General features: G+C 43.1%; 1 protein-coding gene across 1 annotated transcript in view; it reads right to left on the reverse strand.

The window, feature by feature from the left end:
• The window catches only part of LOC137439831 (four and a half LIM domains protein 2), a 69,637-nt gene extending 51,597 nt beyond the window's left edge, over positions 1-18,040 (reverse strand). Inside the window, exons 1-2 of the mRNA XM_068135974.2 lie at positions 17,349-18,040; positions 248-398 (exon numbers count right to left, since the gene is read on the reverse strand). Coding sequence (XP_067992075.2) covers positions 248-397 — 150 coding nt within the window. The 5' untranslated portion in view covers position 398; positions 17,349-18,040. The remainder of the gene's footprint in view (positions 1-247; positions 399-17,348) is intronic.
• Positions 18,041-18,436: the final 396 nt, after the last annotated feature.

The following is an 18,436-nucleotide window of genomic DNA, read 5'->3' on the forward strand; positions in this document are numbered from 1 at the left end:
ACAAGGAAGAATCGATTCCATTTTTGTGAAGCTCCGGATCCAGATCCAGCTAGTGGTATTTTTTAAGTGATTCTTCGCCATTGAGTGATATGGCCAACCAGGCAGAGGCATGCTCTCTACTGAGTGCCGTTCTAGTTTTTATATGTCATCTTTAGTGGATCGATTCCTTCAAACAGGAGGTCAAATTTGTCACAGAAGAACTTCTTGGACTATCCAACTAGTGAAAGTCTCGATCGGCTCAGCATACCCGGGAACCAGGTCCAATGGTTTGGTTGCACCCATCGCAGGGGTGAGAGAAGAGTTTGTTGAAGCATTCGCTGCAGTAATTGCGACGTTCTCGGACCATGAAGCTCTTCCCAGCAAGCTGGGTCTGGCAATGTTGGCAACGGTCTGACATCCTGGAAACAAAATGGGAGGAAAAATACATTATAGTGCCAAGCGTTTGACCAAAATATAAAAACAAGAAGACGTCATGCAGACCATGATACTTGCAAAATCCACCCCCCCCCTCCCCCCCCAAAAAAAGGTTGCCACATTGATCCATCAAATTGTCCATTTCAACAAGATTGAAATTGACGATCTTGATCCAAGCTCGGGGTAATACGATGAAAAGTGACCTCTTTTTCAAGATGAAAATGGATGATTTTAGAGCTTTGACCTTGAGTTGGCCTTTCATATTTTAGCCTCAAAAATAGTTTGTTTCCAAATTCAGTGAGGCACGATGCAAATGCTGTTAAATTTTCAAGTCAATCGGATGAAAATTGATGATTTTTCTGATGTGATTTTGGAGGTTTGACATTGAGTTGACCTTTGACCTCAAAACAAGTTGGTTTCCCTATTTAGTGACTCAATGTGCAAATGCTGTTCAATTTTCAAGTCAATCGGATGAAAAATGGCGATTTTAGAAATTTGATCTCCAGATGCACTCTGACCTTCGACCTCAAAATCAATAGGCTTCTCAATTGTGATGGCCTCTACAACTTGGTGAAGTTTCATGACGATCGGTTTAGAATTGTGACCTGTAGGCAAGTAACAAACAAACAGACAGACATGAAAAATCACTCAAAAAGTGACACTTGGCAAAATAGAACAAAGTAGAATGGCACTCAGAAGAGCAACTAGACCATCCTTTTGATTTCACTAATAATTGGTGGTTAAATTATGTGACCTGATATGCAAATCTTCTTCAAATTAAGTTAATCGGATAAAAATTGTCAATTTTAGAAACTTGGCCTATGTTGACCTTTTGGCATCTGTTGACCTCAAAATAGTTGGTGATTGAATTCCGTTAGCGGATATGCAAATCTATTTCAAATTTAAAGTCAATCGGATGAAAATTGAGGATTTGAAAAAAAATTTGGGGATACAGAATCGAGTCTCGTGAAAGAGCTAACATTTATTTCACAAACAAATCAAACAGACAAACAAAATATATTAAAAGAGGGAGCGGTAGACAAGATGGGGAGAGAAGGGGAAGCACACAAACACAACATTTGAGAGCAGGGACATCAGGAGATGTGTGGGAGGGAGAGGGCTTGGGGGGAGAAGGGGGGGGGGGGGGGGGAGAAGTATAAAACACAAGGACACCAAGGACTTCCAGGACAGAAGTTGGTATTTCAAAAAAGTGGATTTGGGGTGAAATTAGCGGGGGTAGAAAAGATCAAGGTTTTGGATGGGGGAAGATAAGAGATGGTGGTGAACAGCTGTTTTAAAGACCTGGAGGTAGGAGTGGGATTGAAGACAGTGAGGGAGATTGTTCCAGAGGCGAGAGAAAAGAGGCATGAAGGAGTGGAGGTGAGCAGAGAGTCTTGATTTTGGCAGTTTAACCATAAGAGGGTTGCAGGCAGATCTTGTGCGACCTGTAGGGACATTTGGGGGACAGAGCCCAGAGAGAGCTGGGGCGGGGGGGGGGGGGCGCGGCCAGAGAGGAGTCGGTAGAAGATGGAAAGACCACCAACCTGCCTGCGGTGAGTGAGTGAAAGGCCCTTGGAGTTAGCTTCATCGTGGGAGATTCCAATGATTCTGAACGCTTTGGTTTCAACCAAAAGCGGGGGTTAGCCTTGCGGTCCCCATGACAATCTTCTCCATTTTGCCCTATTTTCTGCATCTCTCCTTGTTAACCCCCTTGCCCGTATTTCTTCTTCCACCATCTTTAGCCAAGTCTTTCTCGGTCTTCCCCATCCTCTACTTCCTTCTACATTAATTTCCATCACTCTTCTCAACCAGGCACTTTCATCCTTCCTCAACACATGACCCAAACCATCTCAACCTGTTCCTCTTCACAGCATCAATCACAGGCAATATTTCCATCATCTTTCGCAATTCATCATTTGTCTTCCTCTCTCTCGACGATACTCCGCACATCCATCGAACCATTCGCATTTCCACCCTAGGTGTGAGGCAGGAGCACCAGCCCAGAGGGGAGAGCAGTATTCCATTAAGCTGCGGATGAAAGCCTTGTATGTGGTGAGGAGCTCAGGTGTGCCAAGGAAGGACTTCCCACGACGGAGGATGCCCAGTCGGCGACTGGCTTTGGGGCCAGATTTGAAATGTGGTTTTCCCAGGAAAGATCATGGCAGTTAGTGAGACCCAAAAGCTTGAGTGACAGAACTTCTTGGAGAGGATTATTCAGAAAGTGGATGGGAGGGTTGTCCAGTCGGTCTTTTCAGAGAGACATCGTAAGAGTGTGAGATTTGTCAGGATTGAAAGACATGTTCCACTTGTTTGCCCAGTCTGTGACTTTGTCCAGGTCTGCAGAGAGTGAGGAGGCTGCAGACTGCCGATCTGAGGGATGAGGAATGGAGCGACAGAGAGTAGAGTCATCAGCAAAGAGATAGGATTTTCAAGAGAGAGAGATTATTGATGAAGACCAGAAAAAGCACAGGGCCCAGAACACTGCCTTGGGGAACTCCAGCCTGAACAGGAAGAGGAGATGAGAGAAACCCATTCAGGGCCACTCGTTGACTACGACTAGAGAGGAAGTCCGCCAGCCATGCGTGGAGATTTCCATGGATACCAAAGGAGGAGAGTTTGGTGAGGAGAGCGGGGTGCCACACCGTATCGAAGGCACGTGATATGTCAAGGGAGACAGCTCTAATTTCCTGTTTGGCATTGAGGACCTCCATCCATTGTTGAGAAAGCAGAAGCAGCATGTCCAGAGTAGAGTGACCAGGTCTGACACCAAATTGATGATCAGAGATCAAGCCATTGGAGAAGCGGAAAGATTTCATATCCGAAGCAATGATGGATTCCATGACTTTGCTGATAATTGGAAGAAGGCTGATTGGTCTGTAGTTGCTAGGATCAGTTTTTGCACCTTTTTTGTGTAAAGCAGTGATGTTGACTGATTTCCAAGCAGATGGCAGATGACCTTGAGCAAGAGAGAGTGTGAAGAGAACAGAGAGAGGGAGTGAAAGAGCGGAAGAACAGGATTTTAGGACCCGTGGGCTGATGCCGTCAGGTCCAGTTGCAGAATCAGAGTCGAGGGTTGACAGAAACTTTTCCACCTTGTCAGGAGGAAAGGACACAGAGTCCAGGAGCAGCTGGGTACGACTGGGTACGGTGGGTACAGAGAGGGATGGGTTTGGGACACAAGATTTAGAGGAAAATACAGAGTTGAGGCATTCAGCTTTTTCACGTGCGGAGTCAGCCGTGTAGCCGTTTGAGGTGAGCGAGGGGATGGAGGGGGAACAAACACCAGAAACAGATTTGACCAGACGCCACCAGGATTTGGAAGAGGGAGACAGATAAGAGAGTTCGGTCTTGAGAACGGAGAGGTATTGTTTCCTGGCTCTCCTGAGGGTGGACACACACTTGTTTCGGGCTTTGTGGAAGGAAATGAGATTTCCTTCCGTTGGATTTGCTTTCCAGGAGATGAAGGCTTTAGAAATCTGGCCTATGTTGACCTTTTGGCCGATGTTGATCTCAAAAATAGTTGGTGGTTGAATTCAGTTGGCTGATATGAAAATCCCATTCAAATTTCAAGTCAATCGGATGAAAATTGAGGATTTTAGAAATTTGAAATGGTTGTTGACCTTTGGCCTATGTTGACCTTTTGAGCTATGCTGATCTCAAAAATAGTTGGTGGTTGAATTCAGTTCGCTGATATGAAAATCCTATTCAAATTTCAAGTCAATCAGATGAAAATTGAGGATTGTAGAAATTTGAAATGGTTGCTGACCTTTGGCCTATGTTGACCTTTTGACCTATGCTGATCTCAAAATAGGTGGTTTCCCAAATTAATGACTCAATTTCCAATTCTGTTCAATTTTCAAGTCAATTGGATAAAAAATGGCGATTTTAGAAATTTGACCTCCAGATGACCTTTGACCTCAAAATCAATAGGCTTCTCAATTGTGACGACCTCTACAACTTGGTGAAGTTTCGTGACGATCGGTTTCGAATTGTGACCTGTAGGCCGGTGACAAACAGACAGAATAACAAACGTAACCGACCAATATACTTGAAAAATCTTCGATTTTGCAAGTAATAAAAGTACTCGGTCATAAAAAATGGAGTCGACAAGATTTGACTGTTCCAAAAAACAAAACAAAAACAAAAAATGTTCAAGTGTCGATTTATCAAACCTGAGTTCTGTAGACCTTTAGAGAGATTGATTACGGCGCATGCACACTTGCCTCGGAGCTGTCTAGCCAGGGTTTGAATCCCAACCTTTTAACTATAAAACCAAGCTATAAACCAACTTATAAACAACCTAAAAACAACCCAACCCAACCTATAAACAATCCAAGCTATAAACTATAAACCAACCTATACACCTATAAACAACCTATAAACTATAAACCAACATATAAACCTATAAACAACCTATAAGCTACAAAACCAACCTATAAACCTATAAACAATCCAACCCAACCGATAAACAATCCAACCCAACCTATAAACAATCCAAGCGATAAACTATAAACCAACCTATAAACTATCTATAAACAACCTATAAACTATCAACCAACCTATAAACCTATAAACAACCTATAAACTATAAACAACCTCTAAACTACAAACCAACCTATAAACAACCCAACCCAACCTATAAACAATCCAACCCAACCTATAAACAATCCAAGCTATAAACTATAAACCAACCTATAAACTATCTAAAAACAACCCAACCTATAAACCTATAAACAACCTATAAACTATCTATAAACAACCTATAAACCTATAAACAACCCAGCCCAACCTATAAACAATCCAAGCTATAAACTATCATCCTGGTGTTTCACATGCAGGGCCAGACATCAATGTGTGCGCCACCATCGTAAGGACGTCAGGCCTGGGCAGTCGGTTCGTGAAAGACTCGGGTCAAAAACATTCCCAGGCGACACGTCATACCGAGCACTTTTTACACCTTCTCGCATTACCCCGCGTATTATCACGTTGCCACTGATTGAACAATTCCATGCCGGATGTAAGGGAGACAGCACCAACTTTGGAACGTGTCAAAATATCCCAACTAGAGACATGAATAGAAAAGCAACTGGAACATTGTTCGACGAGAACGCCACTCAGTAGAGCGCATACTCCCGCCGTGGGTTTAGTTGGAATAATACGTTTTGTTTAACATCCCCTCTCCCCAAAACAATAAATGAAAAAGAAAGTAAGCCCTAACTGTCAGAGAATTAATTTTGATATATCTCGGAATTTGAGGAGAAAAACATCATTTAAGAATAAGAATAAAAGCTTTAATGCAGTAAAACAGAAAAAATCTTTCCCAAAAAAATTCCTGGATCCGGAATAATATCCTGAGCTTCACCAAAAACTAATCGATTCTTCCTTATCCCAAGGGCAATCATCCCACCAACTTTCATCCTAATCCGTTCAGAACTTTTCCAGATATCTTGTTCACAAACACATGAATATACGAACACACACACACACGGACGGACACGATCGAATGCGTTACTCCCTGGCGGGAGTAATAAACCTGAAAATCGCAGAGCCAGAACCAGAATTATTTATTTGGTCTGGGAGCCCATACGAGGTTTCTTCTTCTTCAGCATCTCACAACCCTGGGTGAATATGCGATCTTTTTAAAAAAAAGTTCGAATTTTGCCAAATCTGTTTTATTCGTTTGTTAATATACCTCAGCCATTGACAAATCTGGAATTATAATTTTATTTGAGGTTCAAATTAATCCGGGAGATTGTGTCAAACGAGCCTGCAAGTCTGTGCATGTGATAAATAATTAATCGTCCACAGTCGAAGACTTCTTCTTCACTCAATAACAACTTCCAGCTTCCAGACCGTACATCCGATCATCTTCAAATTTTGCACACTTGTTACTCTTCATGACTTCTACTACAGTATGAAGTTTCACGTCGATCAATGAAGTGGTTCAAGAGATATAAATGTTTTTATTATTTGCGTTTAATGAACGATATCTGCCAAACCACGTGACCTATCGCAAATTCCATAAGGGAATTTTAGTAGACTGATATGCTGAACAGATTTGTGAAGTTTCCCCTCGATTGGATCAAAAATGAGGGAGGAGCTAGGTTTTAAATGTTTGTGCATAAAAACGTCATAACTCTGAAACCATGTGATGCATGACGTCATGTTCGCTGACTTTTTTTGTTCGTCATAGGTATGCGATTCTGCCTGAAAAGATTGGCCTCTATCTGTTCAGCCGTTGCAGAGAAAAAGGGGTTTTCGTGTTTTCACGAAAAACAATATGGCGGCCGAACCACGTAACCTGTGGCGTCATAATTACCATTAAAATATTCTGCAGAACGAGTCCCTCCTATGGTAAAAATTTGCTCTCAATTGGTCCAATTATTGCAAAGAAAATTGTTTTTTAAAGGAAAACAGAAAAAAAATTCCCCAAAAAACTTCCTGGATCCGGAATAATTTCCTGAGCTTCACCAAAAACTAATCAATTCTTCCTTATCCCAAGTGCAATCATCCCACCAACTTTCATCCAAATCCGATCAGAACTTTTCCAGATATCTTGCACACGAACACACACGCGCACACACACACACACACACACACACACACACACACACACACACACACACACACACACACACACACACACACACACACACACACACAATCGAATGCAATACTCCCTAGCGCCTAGCGGGAGTAATGAATTCCTCAAATTGTGCTTAATACCCAATTTTATTTTATTTGTTTTTATTTTTTTGTATGCAGAGTCGAGGCTCGTGAAAGAGCTAACATTTATCAAACAAACAAATCAAACAAACAAGTAAACAAAGTATATAAAAATGGGAGCGGTCGACAAGATGGGGAGAGAAGGGGAGGAAGCACACAAACACAACATTTGAGGGCAGGGACATCGGGAGATGTGTGGGAGGCAGAGGGCCTGGGGGGAGGCAGGATAGGTATAAAACGCAAGGACACCAAGGACTTCCAGGAAAGAAGGCAAAAGTCACCTCAAAAAAGTGGATTTGGGGTGACATTAGCGGGGGTAGAAAAGATCAAGGTTTTGGATTGGGGAAGATAAGAGATGGTGGTGAACAGCCGTTTTAAAGACCTGGAGGGAGGAGTGGGATTGAAGAGAGTGAGGGAGTTTGTTCCAGAGGTGGGAGAAAAGAGGAATGAAGCAGTGAAGGTGAGCAGAGAGTCTTGATTTTGGCAGTTTAACCATCAGAGGGTTGCAGGCAGATCTTGTGCGACCTGCAGGAATATTTGGGGGACAGAGCCCAGAGAGAGCTGGGGGGGCAAGGCCGGAGAGGAGTCGGTAGAAGACGGAAAGACCACCAACCTGCCTGCGGTGAGTAAGTGAAAGGCCCTCGGAGATAGCGTCATCGCGGGAGATTCCAATGATTCTGAACGCTTTGGTTTCAACAGCGTGAAGACGAGCTAGGTGTGAGGCTGGAGCACCAGCCCAGAGGGGAGAGCAGTATTCCATTGAGCTGCGGATGAAAGCCTTGTATGTGGTGAGGAGCTCAGGTGTGCCAAGGAAGGACTTCGCACGACGGAGGATGCCCAGTCGGCGACTGGCTTTGGAGGCCAGCTTGGAAATGTGGTTTTCCCAGGAAAGATCATGGCAGATAGTGAGACCCAAAAGCTTGAGCGACAGAACTTCTTGGAGAGGATTATTCAGAAAGTAGATGGGAGGGTTGTCCAGTCGGTCTTTTCGGAGAGACATCGTAAGAGCGTGAGATTTGTCAGGATTGAAAAACATGTTCCACTTGTTTGCCCAGTCTGTGATTTTGTCCAGGTCTGCAGAGAGTGAGGAGGCTGCAGACTGCCGATCTGAGGGATGAGGAATGGAGCGGCAGAGAGTGGAGTCATCAGCAAAGAGATAGAGAGGATTTTCAAGAGAGTCAGAGAGATCATTGATGAAGACCAGAAAAAGCACAGGGCCCAGAACACTGCCTTGGGGAACTCCAGCCTGAACAGGAAGAGGAGATGAGAGAAATCCATTCAGGGCCACACGTTGACTACGACGAGAGAGGAAGTCCGCCAGCCATGCGTGGAGATTTCCATGGATACCAAAGGAGGAGAGTTTGGTGAGCAGAGCGGGGTGCCAGACCGTATCGAAGGCACGTGATATGTCGAGGGAGACAGCTCTAATTTCCTGTTTGGCATTGAGGACCTCCATCCATTATTGAGACAGCAGAAGCAGCATCTCCAGAGAAGAGTGACCTGGTCTGAAACCAAATTGATGATCAGAGATCAAGCCATTGGAGAAGAGGAAAGATTTCATATCCGAAGCAATGATGGATTCCATGACTTTGCTGATAATTGGGAGAAGGCTGATTGGTCTGTAGTTGGTAGGATCTGTTTTTGCACGTTTTTTGTGGAAAGCGATGATGTTGGCAGATTTCCAAGCAGATGGCAGTTGACCTTGAGCAAAAGAGAGGGTGAAGAGAACAGAGAGAGGGAGTGAAAGAGCGGAAGAACAGGATTTTAAGACCCGTGGGTTGATGCCGTCAGGTCCAGTTGCAGAATCAGAGTCGAGGGTTGACAGAAACTTTTCCACCTTGTCAGGAGGAAAGGACATGGAGTCCAGGAGCAACTGGGTACGGTGGGTACAGTGACATGGTGACATGGTAATGTCGAGTTTGTTGGGAAAATAATGTTGGAGGCAGGAAGGGTGTGGACAAATTGGTTATCGGAGGGAATGACGCCAGATTCGTATTCCTTTTCAGATAATGATTGAAAAATCCCAGGTATTACAGTTAAGCAAGAAAACTCCATTTTGTATTGGAGAAACATTATACTGGATTGTGACGAATCCTTGTGACGTGCGAGCCCAAGGACACAAGGTGCAATATGATTGCAAATGTGATCCCATTTACAGAAAGTTTGCACGAACATAATTCACAACTCATAAAACCGATAAATCAAGAGTAATGCTTCTGGAATTCCCATCCTACAAAATTGGATAAACGGTCCAAAGATTTCTTCTTTGTCTGTTGGAAGGATGTACTCATACAAGAGTAGTTCAAACTTTATCTGAGCTTTTGGCAGAATAAAGCTACATGTTCACATATACACTCATACGACCCTATGTTCACATATACACTCATACGACCCTATGTTCACATATACACTCATACGACCCTATGTTCACATATACACTCATACGACCCTATGTTCACATATACACTCATACGACCCTATGTTCACATATACACGGATACAACACTGTGTTCACAAATACATCTTATTATAATTCTTCTTATCATAATAGAACAAACGTATATGGTTATGTCGTTGTGTATGTCGTTATGTCGCCATGTTTATATGCGACGAAAACGTCTTCTTCTTCAATTAAATTACACCCTCTTAATTAATCTATCTATAATTCCAGTAATCTCTGTGTGTATGTGTGTGTGTATGTATGCGACAACGATTTCTCGACAACTACCGGTCCGATATACTTGAAACTTGCCAGGTATATTGCTGGGGACCCGAGGATGTGCCTTTTCAAGGTTTGAAATTAATCGGACAAGTACTTACCGAGCTATGGCGATTTAGCCGTTCGCCGTTCGCTTTGGCGTTGCGAATGGACCAAACCATTGCATGTAAATAGAGGGGGGGGTTCTGTGGTCGTTGCGAATGGACCAAACCATTCATGTAAATAGAGGGGGGGGGGTTCTGTGGTCGTTACTGCCACGTGGTTTCAAAGTTTTTTTTTGTTGTTGTTTGCACGCATGATTTTTTGCACCCACGTACGGGCACGCCCTAGGATGTTTACACACACACACCCCTACACAAATTTTTTTTTTTTTTTTTTTTTGGCAAGGAACGGGCACCCACGTACGGGCACGTCCTAGCTTATATATAGTACGGGCATGCCCTAGTCCTCTTAATTACGTTAAGACTGCTGAGACCCCTCAGACCTTTGACGACCCTTTAATTCCCCCAAAGTTTTAATTCCAAAATACCCTGAAGACCCTAAAAGACTCAAACCACCCCAAAGACCCAAAATACACCAAAGACCCAAAACACCCCCAAAGACCCAAAACACCCGCCGACCCAAAACACCCCGAAGACCCATGACACCCCGAAGACCCATGACACCCCGAAGACCCATGACACCCCAAAGACCCATGACACCCCAAAGACCCATGACACCCCGAAGACCCATGACACCCCGAAGACCCATGACACCCCGAAGACCCATGACACCCCGAAGACCCATGACACCCCGAAGACCCAAAACACCCCGAAGACCCAAAACACCCCAAAGACCCAAAACACCCCAAAGACCCAAAACACCCCAAAGACCATAAACACCCCGAAGACCCAAAACACCCCGAACCCCCTGAAGACCCAAAACACCCTGAAGACCTCAAAGACCCTTTAGACCCAAAAGACCCTTAAATACCCACGAACTCATCCCTCAGATCAGCAGTCTGCAGCCTCCTCACTCTCTGCAGACCTGGACAAAATCACAGACTGGACAAACAAGTGGAACATGTCTTTCAATCCTGACAAATCTCACACTCTTACAATGTCTCTCCGAAAGGACCGACTGGACAACCCTCCCATATACTTTCTCAACAATCCTCTCCAAGAAGTTCTGTCGCTCAAGCTTTTGGGTCTCACTATCTGTCATGATCTTTCTTGGGAAAACCACATTTCCAAGCTGGCCTCCAAAGCCAGTCGCCGACTGGGCATCCTCCGTCGTGCGAAGTCCTTCCTTGGCACACCTGAGCTCCTCACCACATACAAGGCTTTCATCTGCAGCTCAATGGAATACTGTTCCCCCCTCTGGGCTGGTGCTCCTGCCTCACACCTTGCTCGGCTTCACGCTGTTGAGGCCAAAGCTTTCAGAATCATTGGAATCTCCTGCGATGTAGTCAACACCGAGGGCCTTTCACTCACTCACCGCAGGCAGGTTGGTGGTCTTTCTGTCTTCTACCGACTCCTCTCCGGCCTTGCTCCCCCAGCTCTCTCTGTGCTCTGTCCCCCCCAATATTCCTTCAGGTCGCACAAGATCTGCCTGCAACCCTCTTATGGTTAAACTGCCAAAGTCTAGGCTCTCTGCTCACCTTCACTCTTTCATTCCCCTTTTTTCCCGCCTCTGGAACAAACTCCCACACTCCCTTCAATCCCACTCCTCCCTCCAGGTCTTTAAAACAGCTGTTCACCACCATCTCTTATCTTCCCCCATCGAAAACCTTGATCTTTTCTACCCCCGGTAATTCACCCCAGAGTCCTTGCAGTGTTCATATGTTTTATTCCTCTCCCACCTCCCCCCAAGTCCTCCCGATGTCCCTGCTCTCAAATGTTGTGTTTGTGTCCTTCCCCCTCTTCCCCCTCTCTTTTGTGTCCTTCCCCCTCTCTCCCCATCTTGTCTGCCGCTCCCCTTGTTTTTTGTGTTTTGTGTGTCGGTTTGTCTTTTTGTGTGATTAATTTTAGCTCTTTCACGAGCCTCGATCTTGTATACAAAAAAAAAAAAAAAAAAAGAACCAAAATACCCAAAGACCCTTAAAAACCCGGAGGAAACCAAAGACCCTTAAGACCCAAAAGCCCCTGAAGACCCAAAAGACCCTGAAGACCCCCAAATAACCAAAACACCCCAAAGACCCAAAATACCCATAAAGGCCCAGAGGATCCAAAAGACCCAAATGGCCCTGAAGACCCAAAACACCATGAAGACCCAAAAGACCCTGAAGATCCAAAAGGCACCGAAATGGTCAAAGATGCCTATCGTATCCTTCTGAACAGACGTGTGGTGAGGCGAGCAGAGCGCACCAAGTCATGCTAGTGGATACAACACTGTGTTCACAAATACATGGATACAACACTGTGTTCACAAATACATGGATACAACACTGTGTTCACAAATATATGCATACAACACTGTGTTCACAAATACATGGATACAACACTGTGTTCACAAATACATGGATACAACACTGTGTTCACAAATACATGGATACAACACTGTGTTCACAAATACATGGATACACCACTGTGTTCACAAATACATGGATACAACACCGTGTTCACAAATACATGGATACAACACTGTGTTCACAAATACATGGATACAACACTGTGTTCACAAATACATAGATACAACACTGTGTTCACAAATACATGGATACAACACTGTGTTCAAATATACATGGATACAACACTGTGTTCACAAATACATGGATACAACACTGTGTTCACATATACACAGATATGACACTGTGTTCACATATACATGGATACAACACTGTGATCACAAATACATGGATACAACACTGTGTTCACAAATACATAGATACAACACTGTGTTCACATATACATGGATACAACACTGTGTTCACATATACACAGATATGACACTGTGTTCACATACACACGGATATGACACTATGCTCACATGTACACGGATATGACACTGCGTTCACATATACACAGATATGACACTGTGTTCACATATACAAGGATACTCCATGGTGTTCACATGTACACGGATATGACACTGTGTTCACATACACACGGATATGACACTGCGTTCATATATACACAGATATGACACTGTGTTCACATGTACACAGATATGACACTGTGTTCACATGTATACAGATATGACACTGCGTTCACATATACACAGATATGACACTGTGTTCACATATACGGATATAAATTCAAAGCGCATCACAAGTATGGAAATAGATTTTTCCTCCATAAATGAGCAAGATGGCACAAGCTATGTCTCGGATGCAACACTCTCAGCTGGATGATGAGTTTACGATTACAATATTGAGTGTATATATATATATAAAGAATACAACACTCTCAGCTGGATGATGAGTTTATGATTACAATATTGAGTGTATATATATATATATATAAAGAATACAACACTCTCAGCTGCATGATGAGTTTATGATTACAATATTGAGTGTATCTATCTATAATTCCAGTAATCTCTGTCTGTACGTTTGTACGTTTGTACGTTTGTCTGTGACCGCTGTTTCTCGACAACCACGGGTCCGATATACTTTTAACTTGCCAGGTATATTGCTGGGGACCCGAGGATGTGCCTTTTCAAGGTTTCATATTAATCGGACAATTACTTACCGAGCTATGTCCAAAAAACGATTCAACCAATCAGAGAGCAGCGAACGATCGCGTGTGCCGAACGTGGCGGGCACACTCTGCCTCGGATGGCACATTTGAGAGCGTATTCATTTATTTCACGTTTGCAAACTATGTTGGCGTTAAACTATGTTTTACAACTAATAAAAACGAATTTGCGATTCATTCGCTTTCCTGCGCGTTTGTGCACGCGATGGCGATTTCTTTACCAAACTCCGGAAGCCGTTCGCTTTGGACCAAACCATTGCATGTAAATAGAGGGGGGGATTGTCACCACTCGCAAGCCGTTCGCTTTGGACCAAACCATTTCATGTAAATAGAGGGGGGGGATATAATTTTAGATATAGATATAGTACGGGCATGCCCTAGTATATATAAAGAATACAACACTCTCAGCTGCATGATGAGTTTATGATTACAATATTGAGTGTATATATATAAAGAATACAACACTCTCAGCTGCATGATGAGTTTATGATTACAATATTGAGTGTACATATATAAAGAATACAACACTCTCAGCTGCATGATGAGTTTATGATTACAATATTGAGTGTATATATATAAAGAATACAGCACTGGATGATGGGTCAGCTGGATGATGAGTGATGAGATGAGTGATGAGATGAGTGATGAGATGATCAGCTGGATGATGAGTTTATGATTACAATATTGAGTGTTTATATATAAAGAATACAACACTCTCAGCTGGATGATGAGTTTATGATTACAATATTGAGTGTTTATATATAAAGAATACAGCGCTCTCAGCTGGATGATGAGTTTATGATTACAATATTGAGTGTATATATGTAAAGAATACAACACTCTCAGCTGCCTGATGAGTTTCTGATTGTTACATATTTATGTGAATGTATGTGAATTACTATTCAGGTCTTTGCTTATCAATGTGTAGTCGATTAAAGGTTGTTGTGATTAAATGGTCAGGAGCCCTTCTGAGAAAAAGGAGACCGGAAACGGAAGAAGAAAAGACACGAGGTCCTGGAGAAGCGAGGATTCTTCTTCTTCCTTGCCGAGCTCGGACGCGAGCGGTATCGATTGAGCAACGTAACAGAATCGGCGTTTAAAAGCCCGTCTGGCGAGAGGAGTTACCGGGACGTGTAACTACCCTTTGACACGTCAAGTCGCCGTGGGTTCGTGCACGGAACCAAGCAGCTGGCACAGTTCGCCTCACCGTCAACAAGGCCGCGTACGGGTCGCACCTTGGGCCGCGCGCGCTGGGCAAGCCGCGTGTTGCTTTGCCTGCTTTGCTGTACCCGCTTTGCTTGGCCAGGAGGTGCGCGCTGCAGCCGTTGTTCCCGGTACGGGACGTGCCCGGAGAAAGCACGTCAGGAAGGGTCCGTTCAACCGCCCACGTGCGGAGATCGAACTACCGGAGTACGGAGACATTGAGAGAGACATTGACCATGGAGGGAGTCGGGAGTGGGGCTCACGTGGGGAATGTATAAGATGGCCATCTTAGAGTTATTATAGATGAGTTTACATCTTTGTAATATTGATTGCTGATTGTGGATGGTTGTTGATTGCTCGGGGAATATATCATTGATTATTCTGGATCCTTGGTGTGGGGTTTCTTATTGATTGGAATTCAGATTTATGCATTACGAAAGAGCATAAATAATAGATCTTTCTGGCGGAGTTCCTCTCACGGTCCGGGGGTCGCCGAGACCAGGTAGTCACCGGGAGGACCACGTAACACTGATTACAATATTGAGTGTTTATATATAAAGAATACAACACTCTCAGCTGGATGATGAGTTTATGATTACAATATTGAGTGTATATATGTAAAGAATACAACACTCTCAGCTGGATGATGAGTTTCTGATTACAATATTGAGTGTTTATATATATAAAGAATACAACACTCTCAGCTGGATGATGAGTTTATGATTACAATATTGAGTGTTTATATATAAAGAATACAACACTCTCAGCTGGATGATGAGTTTATGATTACAATATTGAGTGTTTATATATAAAGAATACAACACTCTCAGCTGGATGATGAGTTTATGATTACAATAAAAAAAACACCTTTAGAGGCCATTTTTCCCCGCAAGCAGGGGTTGGCCTTTTTCGGGAACCGTGGTAGTTGTTGTTTTTCGGTCCCCTTTTTGAAGCAATGTTTTACGGCCGGATGCCCTTCCTGACGCCAACCCTTTTTGCCGCCTTTAACGACAAGCAGGGAATTACCAGTGAACTGGTACTCAATTAGCCGACCTCGGAAGGTATGACAGGCTGAGTCAACCCCCCTGGCGTTAATTCAGCGATCGACCGGGTTTACGAACCCAGGATCCTAGGTATCCTAAGCTGACACCCTAGCCGCTAGCCCAACACCAGGGATATTATGATTACAATATTGAGTGTATATATGTAAAGAATACAACACTCTCAGCTGCATGATGAGTTTATGATTACAATATTGAGTGTTTATATATAAAGAATACAACACTCAGCTGGATGATGTGTTTCTGATTACAATATTGAGTGTTTATATATAAAGAATACAACACTCTCAGGTGGATGATGAGTTTATGATTACAATATTGAGTGTTTATATATAAAGAATACAACACTCTCAGCTGGATGATGTGTTTCTGATTACAATATTGAGTGTTTATATATAAAGAATACAACACTCTCAGCTGCATGATGAGTTTATGATTACAATATTGAGTGTTTATATATAAAGAATACAACACTCTCAGCTGGATGATGAGTTTATGATTACAATATTGAGTGTATATATATAAAGAATACAACACTCAGCTGGATGATGTGTTTCTGATTACAATATTGAGTGTATATATATAAAGAATACAACACTCAGCTGGATGATGAGTTTCTGATTACAATATTGAGTGTTTATATATAAAGAATACAGCACTCTCAGCTGGATGATGAGTTTATGATTACAATATTGAGTGTTTATATATAAAAAAATACAACACTCTCAGCTGGATGATGTGTTTCTGATTACAATATTGAGTGTATATCTATAAAGAATACAAGACTCTCAGCTGGATGATGAGTTTATGATTACAATATTGAGTGTTTACATATAAAGAATACAACACTCAGCTGGATGATGAGTTTATGATTACAATATTGAGTGTTTACATATAAAGAATACAACACTCTCAGCTGGATGATGTGTTTCTGATTACAACATTGAGTGCATATATATATATATATATATATATATATATATATATATATATGTATATATATATATATATATATATATATATATATATATATATATATATATATACAGTATATATATATATAATGTAAAGAAATACAGAAAAAGTTGAAATAAAAAGAAGCCACAGGTGGTGTCCCAATGCCGACCCAGAGAATATGTATATTTGTCTTTTTGCCGTTGGTAACAGAAAACCCAAAATGATGCGATTCGTCCTTTAATGCACACGTGCTGAAAACCAAGATGGCGGCAAGTGAGATGACAACGGGCGGAAGAGCAAATATTTGCGACGTTTCTGTCCAAAGAAAACATCAAGCCGACCTAACTGTACGGACAATTTGCCAATGAAGGTGAAACACAATGTTGGTCACAAACAGGTAAAATTTGAAACATGCCTCACATGTAGGAGAGTGCTACATGCGTGTCAACACCTTTTGTTGTGCCAAAAGTCTCAACAAAAGGTCCCACAAAGTGATTTGTATCTTCAGTCGACCAACTTTTAAATGTCAAAGTGTGGAACACACCAATTACAGCGCAACGCAGAAGTGTGTTATTTAGTCAAACGGGTTACCTGCTCACTTGTGGTGTCCCCCGGGGAGCGCTGGGTGCTCGTTCCTTGTGAAGCAGGTGGTTGTGCCAGTGGAGATAGTCAGGCGGTGAATTTAAACTCCACTGCCTCTCCTTCCCGGTGCGAAATCCACTCCCACCACCCACCGCCACCACCTCAAACCCACACGAGCACACAAACCAAGCGCAAGAATGTCGGTACGTCCAAAATAGCTTGTCCTAATGGATGTGTCTGAGTGGTTTCACCAGCTGTTTCAACATCACTCAACCATCGCTCAGAGCCATTTTTAACCCTCGGCTTCAGAATTGCCAGATCCAGGCCAAAGTGGCGGAGAACCAGTTTTTTTAATTTAATTTTAAGGTCTAAATATGTAAACAAATGCAAAAGTATGTGCCGAAGGATCTGCATCTCAGTCGCCTGGTCCCTCCAAGTCCCTCCAAGTTCAAGGCTCTAAAGAGTAGATCCGAGTAAAAACTGCAGACTGATGTACAGATTGCAGGACATGATGAACTTTGGATGGAGACGAAACGCGAATCTCTCATCTTCTGGACTTGCACTCGGTCGCAGGTGATCACGTGCCATGTTTTGTAAGAATGTCACCTTGGAGTGGGGATTGAATCCAAGTGTTGGGATGGATATCTTCCTTCACCCTCCTGGACGACGACAGCCTCAGCGAGTCCCCACGGCGCTGCAGTGGCAGATCTGAGATTTCGTTTTGAGGGGGAAAAAGGGGTAACTGTCCCAAAAATGGATGGCCAGCACCACAAACCTCGGTGCATGACCACCATTGCATTTCTGGGGTGTGGGTCGCAAAGTAAAAACATGTCGACATTATTTATTTATTTTGAATGAAAGTATAACTTTAAAGTTAAGGTGTGATCAGTAATAGAGGGGTGCTCTTGGCCTCCTGTCTCTGTCTCTGTCTATCTCTCTCTCTCTCTCTCCTCACCCCCCCCCCCCCCCCCTCTCCAGCTCCTATTCTGGGCTCCATGTATGGTGAGTCTCCAAGGGGAGATTTGAGCAGACACTTTTGGAAGATCAGAAGGGAAACCTGGGAGTGGAACACGTGAGTTTGATTCAGTCATGATGGT

This window comes from Myxine glutinosa, chromosome 14, assembly GCF_964187855.1.
Source record: "Myxine glutinosa chromosome 14, kmMyxGlut1.1, whole genome shotgun sequence".
Taxonomy (NCBI): domain Eukaryota; kingdom Metazoa; phylum Chordata; class Myxini; order Myxiniformes; family Myxinidae; genus Myxine; species Myxine glutinosa.